At 35.8% G+C, this 18,370-nt stretch overlaps 1 protein-coding gene across 7 annotated transcripts in view; it reads right to left on the reverse strand.

Moving 5' to 3' along the window:
- HERC1 (HECT and RLD domain containing E3 ubiquitin protein ligase family member 1) overlaps positions 1–18,370 on the reverse strand; it is a 249,261-nt gene that overhangs the window by 132,291 nt on the left and 98,600 nt on the right. For all 7 annotated transcript variants that reach the window (XM_058294320.2, XM_058294317.2, XM_058294319.2 and 4 more), the window contains exons 12-18: positions 18,173–18,338; positions 15,700–15,825; positions 12,038–12,259; positions 9,131–9,283; positions 8,868–9,000; positions 5,473–5,664; positions 3,127–3,348 (exon numbers count right to left, since the gene is read on the reverse strand). In XM_058294320.2, the coding sequence (XP_058150303.1) occupies positions 3,127–3,348; positions 5,473–5,664; positions 8,868–9,000; positions 9,131–9,283; positions 12,038–12,259; positions 15,700–15,825; positions 18,173–18,338 (1,214 nt within the window). The remainder of the gene's footprint in view (positions 1–3,126; positions 3,349–5,472; positions 5,665–8,867; positions 9,001–9,130; positions 9,284–12,037; positions 12,260–15,699; positions 15,826–18,172; positions 18,339–18,370) is intronic.

The raw sequence follows: 18,370 nt of genomic DNA on the forward strand, positions 1-18,370 counted from the left end.
AATGTTCTTACTGTAAAGGCAGTTGGCAGTTCTTACTTCACCCATTTTGACCTTCGGGTTTTGTCGGTATTTTCACCACTCTTTTTATACTTTTACACTTTTTCAGCTCTTTTTCATCCATTTCTTGCCCTTTCTCCCTTGCTGGTTATGGAACAGGAGCCAAGGATGCAGCTGGTACTAAGCCATGAAGCTTGAAGCTGCCCACGTTGCCCCAGTAACTGATTTAAGTTTCTCCTACCTTTCTCCTCTGCCAGAGGTAGTGACTGAGCCACAGCCACGTGTGGTAATCCAAGCTATGCAGGCCAAGTCCATCTGTAGTTGCCTGAATAGTCTGATGAAGTTCTATACCTGTTTTCCCCCCGCCTGGGTCAGGGATGGAGCTGCAGTCATGGGCAATAAACTGAGTCATGTGGGTCAAATTGACCACAGTTGCCTAGATAGGACTGGCCCACCTCCTTCCTTGCCAGGGACAGGGATACAGTCACAGGTATACCCAACAATCTTGTCCATGCGAGTTGAAAGCGACTGCAGTTGCCCAGAGAGGCTGAGCAAGTACTAACCATCCTCCTGCCCTGTCAGGGTTAGTGATGAAGTCAGAGATGTGTCCAAAAGTCTAGTCCTTGTGGGTCAAAAGTGGTTGCAGTTCTCTAAAGAGGCTGAGGAAATACCTATCCCCCATCCTATTAGGGATGGAAATAGAGCCACAGGCATCCAACAATCTAATCCACATGAGCCGCAATCTAGTCTGTGTGAGCCGAAAGTGACTACAGTTGCCTGCTGTAGTGCTGGTACAGGTCCACTCAGCTTCTTCCCTGCTAGATATGGGGCTGGAGTCCAGGTTTGGGCAGTAAACCAACCTGGGTGAAAAGAAGCCAGTCCCTACTGTCACTGTGGTTTCCATCAGTCCCACTTCCCCTCATGCTGGGGGCAGAGTTAAAATGGGGGCTGCTGGCCTCTTTCCAACATAGATAGGTTCAAACTTCAGCTGTTCTTAGGACTGAACTTTTTTTTTTTTTTAGATTTATTTTTATTTATTTCTCTCCCCTTCCCCCGCCCCCAGTTGTCTGTTCTCTGTGTCCATTTGCTGTGTGCTCTTTGTCCACGTCTGTTGTTGTCAGAGGCATGGGAATCTGTATTTTTTTTTGTTGCGTCATCTTACCACGTCAGCTCTCCGTGTGTGCGGCACCATTCTTGGGCAGGCTGAACTTTGTTTTGCACTGGACGGCTCTCCTTACGGGGTGCACTCCTTGCGCATGGGGTCCCCCTATGTGGGGACACCCCTGCGTGGCACAGCACTCCTTGCACGCATCAGCACCATGCATGGGCCTGCTGCTCCACATGGGTCAAGGAGGCCCGGGGTTTGAACCGCAGACCTCCCATATGGTAGATGGACACCCTATTCACTGGGCCAAGCCCATTTCCCACTTTCCAGGACTGAACTTTAGCTAAACAAATTTATTAATTAGTAGCTGAAGTCAGTGCCTGACAGTCTCTTCCTCCCCCATTTTTTGGGAAATGGAGCTTTCAACTCCAGTCAGAGAATTGCTCCTGAGGATTCTTGCACAGATAGCAGGGGATGGGCACCAGCATCCATGGTGTGGAGTACTACTCACGAATTTCCACTGCTGATGGGCAGTCTCCTCCTTCCATTCTTCCAAGGATGTTGCAGGATGCTCTTCTGGTCTCCGGGCCTCCCAAACAGGTGATTTAGATAGCTGTGGCTGATTACTAACTATATACTGTTAGACAAGCTGACTCTTGGAGCACCCTACTGTACCTCTATCTTCCTAACTTTTTAATCAGACCTTTGGCTTTCAAAATTCATTTCCCATTTTAAAAAAAACAAAACAAAGAAAACTACTCCAAATGATGGTCAGGTTCCTAGCCTAATACCAGAAGTCAATTTAACACCCATGATAGAACTGAATTATAATACATTCAATAACTTTTTCTAAAATATACGAGTATTTAAACACAAACTATATTTGAATAGTTTTATTGATTTTATAATTTAAAAACAAATTAATTTTATTTGCTTTAAAGGCTTATTAATTGAATAAAGTAAATACAAGAACAGAAATATGAGAAAGATCAAGATATTGATACTTTTATTCTCAGGACATTGGGAGTTTAACAGGATTAAAGACTGAAAACACTGGAATCATCTTTTTGATGTTAAATATTCATTTAAAATAAAAATGATTTTATTTTTTCTTTGAATCAGCTATAGATGATTTTATTTTTCTTTGAGACAAATGTATTATAAGCACCAGTCTAGCATTCATCAGCTACAACTAGAGTCACTTCTGGCTCATAAATGAAATGATGAATGTATACTCCCATTTGTAAAAAGAAGGAAATTTTCAACTACTTTCCCCTTCCCCCGGTCTCCAACTCCTCAACCCTGAAAGGAGACTCTCTCATTTTGCCTTGGTTTCTTTTTCCTCTCTTTTAATCTCTCTTTGACTTTCCTTCTGGGACACTCTCTGAATCTTTTTTTCTTATCAGGGAAATAATGAATTTTAGATATAGTAAGTCCTATCTAAACCAAACCATTATTTTATAGAATCATAATTAGATGCCCAGAGAGATTAAAGGACCAATACTAAACAAGACAACTAGATCATTTGTTAGGGTTTTGGAGAAGCCCTCATATTCAGTCTGAGAAAGAGCCTGCCAATGAATAGACATGGGAGATGAGGCATGAAAGGGAAACCCCAAGGCATCATAAATGGGGAGGAGAAAAATGAAGAATCACACAAGCTAACGTAAGCATGAAAGCAGGACAGGACAGGAAAAAGGTTGCCACTCATATTTGAGGGATATATGAAATTTTTTTTTCCATTTTTATACTTTAGATGGCTTGCCCAAAATTAGTGATAGATAATGACAGAGTGGGGACTAGAAACTACATTTTCTAAGTTCAGGGGTTCTTTTCCCTGTACCATGCAACTAGATTTAACTTTTCCTAAGAGCTCCAAGTTACAGTCTTATATCTCCTATGCTGCTAATGTTGCAGTTTTTTTTTTTTTAATCAGTTCTTTATCCAGCAAACTATAATAAAACTTCATCAGAGATACAAACACTCAAAGCATATATTTTAAATGTTGCAGAGAAGCACATTACCTAACTGTGGTGTGTCCATTTCTACACCGTCACTGAAGAGTGGTGTTTTCATCCAATATGCAGTGTCTTGTTCTTCTGGAGACACAGGGGAGCCCTGAAGCATGCCACCAAGGCACCGCCCAATAAGAAGAGCAATTGTTCTTTCCAGATCCACCAGCCATACCCAGGACTGGGCTGGCTGAGATAACGGTATGCCAGCAGGATCAATCAATTCTGGCCCTCCTAAAGACAAAATCATTAGTAATCATGTTTCTCTGCTACTTGAAAGATTCAAAAGTCTTCTCATGGTCTCCTACTCTACTACACAGCAATATGAAATTGAAGCAAATAATTTTATATTGTAAACAAAATTATAATGCTTTCTATATATATTCTTTTTACCAGGATAATTTAAAATATATTCAGAGAAGTTACGCTCGCAAATAAAAATTTCCTTTGTAAATCTAGTAATTTAAGATATACGCTAAAACAGTATAGGACAAAATTATCCCAAAGGATTCCATTCTTGCTTTTCATTATCTAGATCATCCAGATCAAATTTCACCCTCTTTATTGAGTACTTGATGCAGTTCATTCCTCCAACATCAACATAAGAATTAGTCCATTAAAACGATACTTAGCCATAAAGGTAAGAACAAACATCAATGGAACTGTTCTTTTTTTTTAAAAAAGAAGATCAATAAATCTAAAAACTGGTTATTTGAAAAGACAAATAAAATGAAAAAAAGTATCAAAATTAATCAATAAAAAAGATGGCATAAATTTTTAAAATTAGGAATTAAAAAAAAGGATATAACCACAGATAACTAGACAAAAAAAAAACGACGGTGAGGGAACCAGTATAGCTCAGTAGGTGAGCACCTGCTTCCCATGTATAAGGTCCTGGGTTTAATTCCCGGTACCTCCTAAAAAAAAAAGAATGAGTATTATGAACAATTGTATGCCAATAAATTTTAAAACCAACAAAATGAACTTATCTAGAAAAATATCAACTTCCAAAGTAGATTTGAGAAGAAACAAAATTATGGAAAAGAATAATAACCATTAAAGAAAAAAAACAGCCAAAGTCTACCTACCAAAAAACACCAGGGTCAGAGAGTTTTATAAGTAAATTCTTCTAAACTTCCAAGAAGAGAAAAGCCCTATCTTACACAAAATATTTCTAAGAATAGAAAAAGAAAAGATTCCAAACTCATGATCTGAGATCATTATAATTTTGATAGTAAAACTGCCAAGGACAGCATGAAAAAGGAAAATTATAGAAAAATATCAATGATGAACACAGATGCAAAAATCTAAAATAAAATGACAACAAGATACAAAGTGGAGTAAATCTTACAAAATTCCAAGATTCTTTAGAAAAGCAAGAATAACATCTGGAGCAGCTCTCTATAAACCTAATCAACATTAACAGGGTTGTAAATTCATCGAAATTCAGTGGTAACAAAAACCATATAATAGTAAAGCTGTCCAGATGAAGAAACCAAGGTTCTAAGAAGTTATAAGTGACTTGCCCAAGATTATACAGCAAGTTGCTTGCAGAGTCAAGACTAAAATCTAGATTTCTTTATGCTTCAGCTCAGGATTTTTTCCAATAAAACAAGTGGCTTCACTTAAACTTAAAAGGTTTTAAATTTTCAATGATGTAACTCCTCTGATAGCCTTAGAATAACTCCAGTGGAAAAAAAAAAAATTGATATTATTCTTCCAGACATAATATTTTAAGCTATATTCAACTATCTAGAATCACCAGCATTTTGTAAATGAAGAATAAATTCAGATACCATGCCTAAAATTAGAATCAATGTCTATAAAGTACCTAAAAAGAAAAACAATGAATGAAATCAATCAGTTATCTATATTATGCAATCAAAATTCAAAATATTTTACTGCCAGGGAATTAAAATAAAAATCTTTGTATTTAATAAAACTATTCCATTGAATCAAAGAATCCACTGATTGGCAGATACATCATTATTTTAAGTACTTCTAAGGAAAAAAAATGCTGCCAATTAAACCCTTACACAATGGTTTCCTGTCATCCATTGTAAATGCATCCCAAATTCAAAAGACAAATCTAAAAACAATGTCTTTGAATCAGTGAAACACAATATTAAAAATCTGAAGACTACAAAGACTCTTTGCATGTGAAACTCTCATACTCATATATGAGCACCTTAAGTGGTCCCATATCAGCTGCCTGTTTTAGACTATAAACTCCTAGAAGATAACTTTATCTTTTTGATCACACGAAACACTCATGTGCAGATACAATACACTTGATGTATACAAGGGGAATAAACTTTTATCAAGAGCATTATTTGTTCTTCTACTACCTTTGCTTACCATGAAGTGGCCACTGTAATTCTTGGTCCTCTAAAAGAGCAGCAGCAGGGAGGAGTCTATTAAGGCAATCAAGAGGTGGCAACAGATCTAGAAGGTAACTCAATAAGGGCCGAGCCACTGACACTGGGAGTAACAGCAGCGAGTTAACAATCTGGCAGAGCATACTGCCTGCAGCTGAGACATATATCACATCTACAAAGGATAAGAAATGCAAAATAGATCAATTGTTTCAAGCAAACTTAAAAAAAAAAAGAACCTAAGAAATAACATTTTAGCCTAAAGTACATTTTTATTTTCATTATGAGACAAGACAGGTTGTAGGTTTACAGAAAAAATCATGCATAAAATAGTTCCCATATACCACCCTATTATTATTATTACCTTGCTTTAGTGTAGTACATTTGTTAGAGTTAATGAAAGAACATGTTTATAATCTAGAGTATATTAATTTAATAACTCTATATTGAAAACCTACCTGGTAGCTTGTATGGTATTAATATTTACTCACTTTCAGACAGTGCCACCAAGAACACTTTGTAGGAGTTTATACATCCTCCATGCCAACAAATTCAAAAGATTATAGCTAATATAGAGAGCTAATACTCTGAGGGAAGCCTTTGACATTTTAAAAATCAAATTTACTTCTTTATTACAATAACTATCTTTTTAGTATCTGCATTGGTTCTAGATCAATTTTGCTTCAATATTTCATTCTGGTAATTCAGGAAAAAAAGTAAATTACTTAATATTAGGTTGATAACATAAGAAAACATGAGTTTCAAACGATTCATATTTTTACCAAACATTACTGAACACCTTCTATGTGCCAGATACTTTGTTAACTAACACTGGAGACACAAGTGAGGAGAGAAGACCTGGTTAATGCCCTTTAGGTGTGTGAAGTCCAGTGGGGATAGACATACAATTATAAAAAAGGCAATTATAATGGTACAGATGCAAGAGTGCCCTTTGTGAGCTAGAGTATAGGTATACCACTACTGCTTGGGAACGCATGGGAAAAATAAACTGAAACGACCTATGGACTGTGTTTAGCAGTAATAATATAATATTCTTGCATCTATGCCAAAGATGTACTGTGTTGATAATGGGGCAATATGGAAAATGTGAACCAAATGTATACTATGGACATGGTAACAATCAGATGATATTATCTTATCTATAACAAATGTTCCATCACAGTGTGGTATGCTGATAGAGGGGTGTTTGGGAATTCTGCACATGTGCAGAATTTTATAAGTTTATAACTTTTGTCATAAAAAATATATTTAAAAAAACAATAATAGGGTGAGTTGGGGGAAAAACACACCAAATGTAAGATAAGGACTATGATTAGTAGTAAGATTTTGACAATATTCTTTCATAATTTGTAACAAACATCTCACAACAATGCAAGATGTTGGTAGAAGGTTGATGTATGGGACCCCTGTATGATGTTATGCATGTATGCTTTGTAAGTTCACAACTTTTACTATACACTTGTTAAAGTATGTTTATATATAAATGATACAAAGATAATAATAATAGGGAGGGTTGGGGGAAATACTTTGGTTAGTAGTAATATTTTGACAATGCTCTTTAATCATTAGTTAAAAAGGTTTAACAACAATGTAAGGTGTTGGTGGTAGGGTGAGTTATGAGAGTCCTGTATGATGTTATATATGTTTGTTTTGTAAGTTCACAACTATTACTATACACTTACTGTTTATGTATGTTTGTGTGTGGGTTATATATTTCAGTAAATTAATTTTTTTTTAAAAGGCAATTATAATAACATCCAAAGAAAAACAGGGTGCCATGGGAGGATATGAAGTATGCAATCCATTCTTCAGGATCAAGATATCTCTCTCCAGTAGGTAATAAAATAATGTCTAAGCTGAGACCTAAAGTAAGAATCAGCTGTGTGTGAGGATATGCATTCCAGTTAGACAAAAAGCATTGCAAAAGATTCAGAGAAAAGAAAGAACTTGCACAAGTCCTTTGAGAACCTGTGAGTAGTTCAGTATGACTGGACCTTATATTGCAGGTTTGGAGGAAGAGGAAGGAATCCTGAGGGTAAGATGGGAAATAAGCACAGGTATGGTAGATGAGACTGAAAAGGAAATCCAGATCCATATCATAAAAGGCCACTTATGCCATTCTAAAGAACTGGGTCTTAATCCTATTGGCAATGGGGAAATCACTGAAACTTTTTTTTTTTTCCCCCTCCTCCTCGCTCCACCGCGCCAACATTTTTTTTTAAGACATGGAATTACATGACCAGATTTGTATTTTGAAAAATACCCCCACAACCACCACCATCCCCCAATGGATATAAAGATTGACCACAAAATGGGACATGCCTGGAAGCAAGGAGAACAATTAGAAGGCTGGTATAGCAATTCAGTCAAGATGATATAGACCTAAACAAAAGTGACAGTAGAGGGCATAGAGAAAAGTAGAAGGATACCATTGATACTAAGAAAAAGAAACCAATGGTCAGGTTTCTTTCAGAAACTGCAGAAGGAGGTTTGAGTTTTGTAGCTTTAGTTTACCTTTTGTGGCAGAAAGGAGCATTCAGAGATAAGCTCAGTTTGAACATATTAAATTTTAGTTGACTTAGTAATAGCCAAATGGAGGTTTCTAGCAAGCAATGGTTTTAGTTTTCAATATACTTATTTTATTTTTTCAAGGAAGGAACTTCAGAGATGAGTTCCATATTGACAGAGATATTAAATTTTAGTTGCCTTTGAGACAACCAAAAAAAGACACTCAGTGGGCAACGCTTGAGAAAAAGTCTAAAGTTCAGCAAAGGAAGTCTCAACTAGATACAGATTTGGTAGTCATCAACATACACATGCTGGTAAAAGGCATTGGGACTAGATAAGATCATTCAGGGAGAAAAGAAGGTTGAAGACAAAATTCAGAGAATCCTCAACATTTAAAGACATGTCCAAGGAAGAGGAAGCTAAAAGAGTCCACTGAAAAACAGCAGACAGATATAAGAAAAACAAGACCGCGAATACACGGAAGCCCAGTGAAAAAGCATCCCAAGAAGGAAAGAAGGGCAGAATGGCAAATTGTGAAGAAGGTAAAGAAACAGTAGATAAAAATCTCATATAAAGTGAGATTTAAAATTAATCTTTTTTAGTTTATATTTTCCAATACCTTCAAATTGGGCCTCTGCCATGCCAATTAGAATCTTTTAACATCAATCAGCTCAATCACTGCTACCATCCTCCCCAAACCAAAATCAAAGGGATCTTTAATAGAAAGGAGATTGAAGAAAATCACTCCTCTCCCACTCAGAGGCTTCATACTTTCTTAGGGTTTTGGAAAGGATAAGGACCCTTGCTTTCTAACCAGTGATTAAATTTAAAATCCAATACCACACACACCTCTTAATTTTTCTCCAACGCTGCCATTCCAAGGACTTTCTTTGAGCAAATTTGCAGAGCGTGAATAAATATCTGTGGCATGAGGCAACAAAAGCTGAAGATGTTTATGAAGCAATGCCACACTGCTTGAGTTCTAAGGGAAAAAAAGTTTCCTGAATTACTATTTTGAAATATTCAAGGTAAAAAAAAAAAATCACGGAATTCCCAAAAATTAAGTTTCAAGGTCCCCAATAGATCACCATGAAGGCAAAAAAATCACATACCTCACTAATGTTATTGATATGGCAAAATGCGAGCAGCTGTTTCTGTAGTGAACACAGCAATTCATGAAGATGAGCAGGCTGACTATTCTCCGAAGATGATGTTCCAAGTAGAAATTTATCACTATTCTTTTCTAGTTCTCCAAATGCTTGATCCTAAAATGATATATAAAGATTACATGTGAAGTGCTTGAAAATCAAACTAACCATCCTCACTTAAGAAACCCTTATCTCCTCTCTCCTATTACCAATTTTTAAATCCTTGCTGTGGATGGTAAGATTTGTCAAGCAATTTCAAGCTTTTTTCCATTAAAAAAGTAATGCATGCTACTCTATAGAAACTTTGGGAATACAGAAAACAAGAAAAAGGAAAATAATACTATTACCCAAAGATGGTGTGTTTCAAAATTTCAGCCCTATTGCTTTCCAGACTTTCTGTGTAAAAGTTTTGTTTTCACATGCTTCTGAATTTCTGAGAACACAATTCTGAGAAATTAATTTTTTTGGTGGACTGAAAGAGTATGACAACTGAATGCAATGTGTGATTCTGGATCGGATCCTGGATTGATAGAGGGGATTGCTATAAAGGACATTATTGGGACAACTGCAGAAATTCAAGTATAGCGTGTATATTAAAGTATTGTATCAATGTGAAATTTCTTGAAGTTAGTAACTATTCTGTGATTATGTAAGAGAATGACCTTGTTCTTAGGAAATATGTACTTAACACATGCTTAACTATTTAAGGGTAGCAAGTATGATATCTGCAACTTGTTCTCAAATGATTCAGAATTTTAAAAAATAGGTGGATAGATAAAGCAAATCTGGGTGAAAGGTAAAGGGGAATTCTTTGAATGATTCTTATAACTCCTCTGTTTTAAATTATTCCAAGGAAAAAAGTTTTTTTAAAAAGCTCAGTATAAAAAATTTAAAGAATGCCAAAACTGTATTTAAAAAGAAAGTTAAAATAAAGAATAAAAAATAATAATAATAGGGGGGCATATGGAAAAAATACACCAAATATATGCAATGGACCATGGTGGTAATACTACAATATTTTTTCATAATCGGTAACAAATATTCCACAACAATGTAAGGTTTTGGTTGAGGGGCGATATATGGGAATTCTGCATGTTATGCATGACTGTTCTGTAAGCTCAAACTTCCAAAATAAAAAATGGGGAAAAAAAAAAAAAGAAAGTTAAAATCACCAGTTAGCCAATCACCCAAAGAAAAAATTATAAATATATTGGGGTACATTTTTTCCTGATTTTTTTGGTCTTTTTTTCCATAACACTACATATTTTTAGTCTGCTCTTTTTCAAGAGATTCATAAGTATTTTCTATGTTTTCATAAACCGTGTATATAAAATTTGTCATATACCACTGAGTATATATTTCATAATTTATCTAACTATGCCCTTATTTTTAGATATTTGTTGTTTCCAATTTTTCTTTCCATGAATAATGATGTAATGAACATCTTTGTGCATAAAGCTTGGTCTATGTTTATAATTTTACTCTAAGATAGAATCTCAGAACATAAATTAAGGCCCTTGCTATAAAAGCACAATTAAAAGTTGCCAGATAAACACCATTATTTTAAAATCTTAGAACATGACTGATTTGGTTTAAATCATATCAAAGAAACAATAATTTATGATTATATCCCAAAAGGAGTAAGTATTTTGTAATTCTTTCTATTTCCATGTAACGTACACATCTACGTAGATATGTGATATAAGGAAGTCACTACTTTACTGCACCATAAATGTTCCTTAGAGCTTTGGGGAAAAAATTTCAGTCATTAATAAATGAATATACTATAACATTGTTGCCATTCCATATGCGGCCAATACCTCCCTATAACTGTCAAACATTAACTCAAATTTACATTCTTATATCTGAAAGAAAATAACTCCACAAAAACAATTTTTACTTTGACTTAGTCAACAAACTTTTAATGTGGGTAGAGTAAAGCACTAGAATGGTACAAAAGAAAAAGAATATACAGACACAGTCCTGAAAAGGCTTGGGGGACAATATGAATTGATACACAAACAATTCAAAGCGACATCACATAGTATATTTTGGCCCTAGGAGTGCTGAGAGGTATAGAGGTGTACAACTATTATCACATGGCTAGATGGGCTTAGTCAGGAAAGACTTCCTAGAAATCACAAATTGGTAGAAAGGAACCGCGAGCAGAAAATACATATGCCAGGAGAGCAGGAAACACATATGCCAGGTGCAAATGATGAGAAAGCATGAGTTCATATGAAAATGGTGTGTGAGCCAGAAGAGTCTGAAGAGGTTTTAATTTTAATATAATGAGGTTATTTAATACAAAAGGTTATTCCAGCCACTGTAAGATGCTGAGGAAAGACCAGTAATAGTGACAATAGCTTTACTACTATTACATTGTTATAATGACCTGGATTAGAATCACAGAAATGGAAAGAAAAAGGACGGAACTAAGAAGCACCATGGAATAAAAATTAATGGTCCCTAATATGGGGAGAGCTAAGGGGTACATTGTATTCTCTCCTACTGACCAGTCTATTATTAGTCAGTACTAACCACATTGTTTAACTATTACAATATTATATCCGGAACAGTTAATCCTCATTATTCTTCTTTTTAATAATGTTGACAATTTGACCTGTTTATTCTTCCACATTAACATCAGAAATATTTGATACAATTTCCAAATAAATCTCTTTGGAATTTCAAAATTACATAATATTCAGATGATCTGACATGTTCTCCTCCTTAGGCACTGGAAATGGGGACAGAGCTTTATTGATATCATACATGCTTAAACAGCAAATATCTTGACCTGAAGAGATCCCCAATCCCTCCAAAAGAATGGCTTTATTCTTTTTACTACAATGAAAAAGAGTAACTTACTGTATAAAATCCTAAATTTCTTAAGAGAGTCTTCATCAAAATTTCAGCCAGATGGGTATCTGGATGGCAGCTCTGAGTGCCATAGGGTTGATCCGACAAGATCCCATAGCCAGTACACACAGACGAGAGGTCAGCAGCATCAGAGGGTGAGCTATAGCCAAGTAAGGAGGCCACATGGGTATGATCTTGCAAACTTGTCAAAATGATATCCAATTGCATTCTCTAAAGAAAAATATTTCCATTGATGAAACAGAATCAAGTTAATAATTAGCTTAAAAGTCACTAGAAAATTGTTTTTAAAAGGGGATCCCAGGAAAAAAAAACTATACTAATGATGATAACTAACCCACTTAATATCCTGGAAAATAATAATCTTTTAGGGCATGTATAATTATAAGAGAAGCTTTCCAATTAATAACATTCCAGAAAATACAGCTTACTCTCAATCTACACAATTCAAAAGAGTTTTTTATTTCATTCTTCATTATAGTCCTAAAACTCTAAACTAATATGGTATACTGTGCATAATGGTTTTACCACTGTAAGTAGAGAGGAATACAACATATAAATCAACATATAAATCAACATATAAATCAACATATAAATCATAGAATATACATTCTTCTATAGAATTATCAAGGGTAACTATTCATTCCAATATTTAAAATAAATAATTTGAAATCTAAACTATTGCTAAATACTCATTGGAAGGCACCTGTGGATATTATATTGCCTGTAAGTACCACTTTTCCCTCAAATCTATAGTTCTACAAGTGGTTTTTCTGATGGATTGAACAAAATGTACTTATTTTAATATTTATAAGATACTAAAAAGGGAGAGAATAAGCAAACTCATACCATCTAATACTTTGTCATAACAGTCATCTCTTTTTACTTTTTGTATAAGCAATTTTAGACCAAGTACTAGGTACAGAACTAATAGTAACATGTACTCTTGATTTAAACTGAGCACATTACAAATTAGCCAAAGGGCCTCTCACTTGACATTGAAAGAGATGCTGGAAAAATTAGTTGTAACTTAATAAATGTACTAAATCGTTTAATAAACGATCACTTGCTTTGCCTGGTGCAAAACATAGGAACTTCTCAGCATATAACATTAAATAACAAGGATTTAACAAACCCATCAAGTCAATATTACTCCATGAATGCACAGGAACTTATTTTTAACCTGACTTATTGAGTTTCAATAGAATCAAACTATGAATTTAAAAACTGAATTATCTCACCAAAAAGTAATAAAGAGCATTTGTGTGTGTGTGTGTGTGTGTATATATTTTTTTTAAGGAGGTACTGGGGATTAAACCCAAGACTTTGTACATGGGAAGCGGGTGTTCAACTACTGAGCTACATCTGCTCCCCAATGAGAGCTGGTTTTTGTTTTCATTTGTTTATTTTTAGAAAGTACTGGGGACCTTGTACATGGGGAGCACGCTCAACCACCTGAGCTACATCTGCATCCAAGAACATTAATTTTTATTTTATTTTATTTTTTAATTCATTTTTTTTTAAAAATTACATTCAAAAAATATGAGGTTCCATTCAACCCCACCGCCCCCACCCCCCTACTCCCCCCACAGCAACACTCTCTCCCATCATCATGACACATCCATTGCACCTGGTAAGTACATCTCCGGACATCGCTGCATCCCATAGTCAATGGTCGACATCATAGCCCACACTATCCCATGAAGAACATTAATTTTTAACTTGAGTTTATTTATCAGAGTTATCAAACCTGCACTAAACTACCTGTCTCCCTCTACCTCCAACTCTAATCATTAAAAACATGAAATAATTAAAATAACATAGATTAGTAATACTGGAAATAATAGGTGATAAGTTATCTTTGATTTTCCTGGCACTGGGAAAATAAAAGTACGCTGAAAAGAAAGTGGAAAAAGTAGCTCTTAGTTTAAGAAATGATTAGCATTATTTGTAAATAAATGTAAATGTAAAAAGAATACTAAAACGTAATTCTTCCAAAGATGTAATACAAATGAATGCGTAATTTAATTGGGTGTAGTTTGTATGTCAATTATTTTATAAGGCACATCACATAGGCCTAAAAGGGAAAACAAATCAAACTTGCTTTATAATACCATATCTACCATTATTTATATGTCATTGCATCTAAGGAACTGCAAATATTATATATATGAATCATGAGATAATTTCTTAACTTACCAGAGTAATTTCTGGTTCTTATTACTCACAAAAATGGCTGGGACACCACCCATGCATGTCATAGAAAGTCCCTGTCAATTCCTACATTCTCTCCAAATTTTTTAGAGCTATCCCCCATCCCTTCTTCAGTTCTACAGGGTTTGCTATTTTTTTCCTTACTTTACATTCCTACAGTTTTTCAGTTTATAAAGAACTTTGACAGAAATTACTCATTTGAGCCTCATAGTAAGTTTGGTAGGATAGCAGGGCAGGTATTATTTCCGGTTTACAAGTGAGGCAGGGGGAAGAGGGAAGGCTTGAAGAAATTTCTGAATTATCTATGATCACACAACTTTTTAGTGATGGAACCAACACTCAAGTCCAAGGTTTCAAACTGTATAATTTCTCCCAAATAAATTTATTTTTCAACCAGTTTCCCCTCTTCCATCATAAAGCTTTATCTGTAGTACCAATTTATTTTTCACCCAATAACTGCTGAAATACTTTTGGGCTCTCAGTTTGTGGCCAACAGATTTTCCCTTTCAGAGTCCTATTAAACTCAAACAGCATCTAATCACAATTCTTCTCTGAAAGGAATAAAAATCCCAAGGTGTAGTTTATGCCCACCAGGACAGAAGAAAATCTTGGTATATTACATTATCTTCAATTACCAAAGACACAATGGTACTGAAAGAAAAATATGGAAGTGCTACATACCTTTTTGATGCTAACTTCAAGGGAGACAGAAATCTTGACTGGGAAAAAAGTTTGCACTCTCAATACTGTTAACATGTATTACTTATAAATGAGCCAAATGATCAGTACATTCTATACTTTATCAAGTAATACAGAAAATATTTTATTTGCATCCAAAGCCAAACTTCCCCACAAACCTGCAAATTCCTATTGGACAAGATTCATATTGGATTCATCTTTGCATTGCCACAATAATTTCTTTAAAGCAGAAAAATAATCACAGAATAAAAATGTAACAAGTGAATGTTCTCAGCCCTTGCTACTCAAAATGTAGCCTGAGGCCTTAGGACCAGCAACATCACCTGAGAGCTTATTGGAAATGCATTCTTGAGGGAGAAGGTGGAAAGGGTGGGGAAGGAGGGAGTCAGACTGACTGAATCAGAATCTGCAATTTAACAAGACCCCAGGTGATTCATATGCACAGTGAAGTTGCTCTAAGACTGTGTTTTCATATTAAAACCAGATTATTTCGAAAGAAGGTAGCATGAACAATAATATCATTTTCTATTTCATGGCTTGGGAAAGATGAAATTGATAATGAAATTTAAGCATTAACAAAAATAACTAGAAGAATACAAAATAAGTGTATAGGATACTTTTTAACTTTAATGTAATTTAATGGTCGCTCCAGAGAAGAACCAATGCACTTTATTCCCCTCTCAGAACATTTGTTTGTGTGTGAAATTACTGGTTTACTTAGATTCCACTCAAAGGCTTACCTGTCCTTTAGATAAACTTTCCCATCTGTCAGGTCCTTGGGGTAAAAGAGAATGAAGTAATTCCATCCGTTCTCGTAATGGAGGCAACAGCATGGTTGCCCCCACTGAAAGGGTCTCAATTACCACCTAATATCAAAAAAGAAAAGCGACTTTATTGCCCTAGTTCTTATCATTTTAAATAAAGTCAGTTGCAGAATGAATCCTCTAATAGGATCACAGAAGTCTCAAGAAGTTGGCATTTGAACAAAGAAAGCAGAAAAATCTTCCTTTGCATGTTTTTAAGAAAATAAGGATATGCTGGATAACAACAAAATAACTGAATACTTGAAAGTGGTTAAAATGGGAAATTCTAGGTTATATATGTTACCACAATAAAAGTTAAGAAAAAATAAAACTATAGAACTGTAAAGCACAGAGTAAACCCTAATGTAAAATTATGGACTTTAGTTAATAATATAATATTGATTCAAATACGATGTAAGTAGCACAGTAAAGCAAAATGTTAATAATGGGGGGAGGGGATATGTGGGAACTCTGTACTTTCTACATGATTTTTCTGTAAACCTACAACTGCCCTAAAAACTAAATAATAATTATGAAGACTGGGATAGATGTTTTGGATTTGCCACTAGACAGCTAAATATCACCCAGCAAATATTTAGTGTTAAGTCTAGAGCACTGAACCCAGGGTCTGTGCAAAATGCTGTGGATATGGCAAAGAAGACAGAAAAATGTCCTGCTTTCATGATGCATATAGTCTAGTGTGAAAAACCCTGAACAAGTAATTATAAGTGTGAAGAGAAATAGAAATACATATCAGAAAGTAAAAAGAGGCCCAAATGTGCCTGACCACAAACATACAAAAGCGGTTTTTTTTTAAGTTCCCCAAATTTAACATTGTAATACCAAATAAGTTTTTCCAAACTACATTCTCTTTATTTATAATCTGTTCTATCCCAGGTTCTTTCCTACTAATATCCAACTGTTACACTTGGAAGTTATTTTATGAATCTCGAAAAGAAAAAGATTATGTTCTAAAGGTTATGAACTAATCCATTCCTGTGAGGTATAGGGCCCTTTTGATTGGACTATGTTTGTGAGATATGACTCAGGTTTTGTCTCCACCCTCTTACTGGAGCTTTATATAAATGGAGACACAGAGAAACACACAGAAAAAGGAAGCTGCCATTTTCTATCCTGCCATGTGAGAGGGGACTCAAGGATAATTAGCAGCCAAAGCTTAAGCACGATACCTCCAAGAGACTGGGCCCATGAAGCAGTTCAAGGCTGAAGAGATGAGCCATATATCTGACAGCCCACAGCTAAACCTGGAAGGAAACTGGAGCAGCTGACACTGAGAGAAAAGGCCCAGAAAGAGACAAGTCCTATGCCTGGATGCCCACTGCTGAGCTCCTGGAGATGGTAGATTCTGGAGGGGAAGGCAGGTACCTTGGCAGAGATCAGCTGCCATTTTCACCACATGTTAAAACACCTGGATCACCAGTAGCTGACTTGGGTGAGAAAGCATCTCTGACAGTGCCTTGATTTGGACATTTCACAGCCTCAGAACTGTAAGCCTTTACCCCTAATATATACTTTGCATTAGCATACTTTTGGCAAACTAAAACATCAATGTTTCTCTCCTACCAGATGGGGTTCTAGGAGATGACCTAGCCCACTTATTCAATTACTACCATTGATTAAGCCATGCACCAGGTGCTAAGGATATATAAATTTAAAAAATTGGAAAGCAGATGTGGCTTAGCCAGTTAGGCATCTACCTACCACATGAGAATTCCCAGATTTGGGCTCCAGTGCCTTCTAAAGAAGACAAGCAGACATCCGCACCCACTGCAACGAGAGCTAGATGCTGCACCCTGCGCAACAAGAGCTAGATGTCCACACCCCACCACAACAAGAGCTAGACACTCACAACAAGAGTTAGATGCCGCACCCTGCCACAATGAGCAGATGCCTAAACAAGCAGATGCCACAGGCCAGCAGACATCGCAGCCTACAAGGAGCGGATGTGGCTCAGGCTGTTGGGCATTTGCCTCCCATGTGGGAGGTCCTGGATTCAGTTCCCAGTGCCTCATGAGAGAACCATCTGGAGGGAGGGGGAATATATTAAAAAAATAAAATAAAGTAAAAGATAAATAAATCTTCAAGTCCTTGCCCTCAGGACTTCCTCTTCTGTTGGAAAGACAGAAAAGCTTGTAAATAGGCAATACAATACAGGATAATGCTAACCTGGTGGAAGGACAGAAAAGGAAAGGTTTCTCTGAAACACATCTCGACATCTAACCTTTGTCTTAATGGATGAGGTAGCCAAAAAAATCTACTTTCACCAAGAAACAGGAGTAAGGGAAAGAATATCTAATTGATGTTGGCCAATACACAACTGAATATATGAGATACAACCTCAGGGGAAGATGTAGCTTGCGATTCAGATTCATAAGTGCTATGCTCTTACCTCCTGGATTTCATCTGGGACAGTTGAGTCCATCAGTCTAAAGAGCAAATTTCGAAGTGGACCTGCCTGCCTCCCAAGAATGCTGGTAGCAACCCCCCCAGCTAGTGCGAGAGCAAGGTGATTTGAAAGCAGCTTCAGGCACAGCTTGAGGAAATTGTGGTGTTCCCTGAAACAAAATAAACTGCTGTGAATTTTTGG

The sequence above is a fragment of the Dasypus novemcinctus genome, chromosome 3 (genome assembly GCF_030445035.2).
Source record: "Dasypus novemcinctus isolate mDasNov1 chromosome 3, mDasNov1.1.hap2, whole genome shotgun sequence".
Taxonomy (NCBI): Eukaryota; Metazoa; Chordata; class Mammalia; order Cingulata; family Dasypodidae; genus Dasypus; species Dasypus novemcinctus.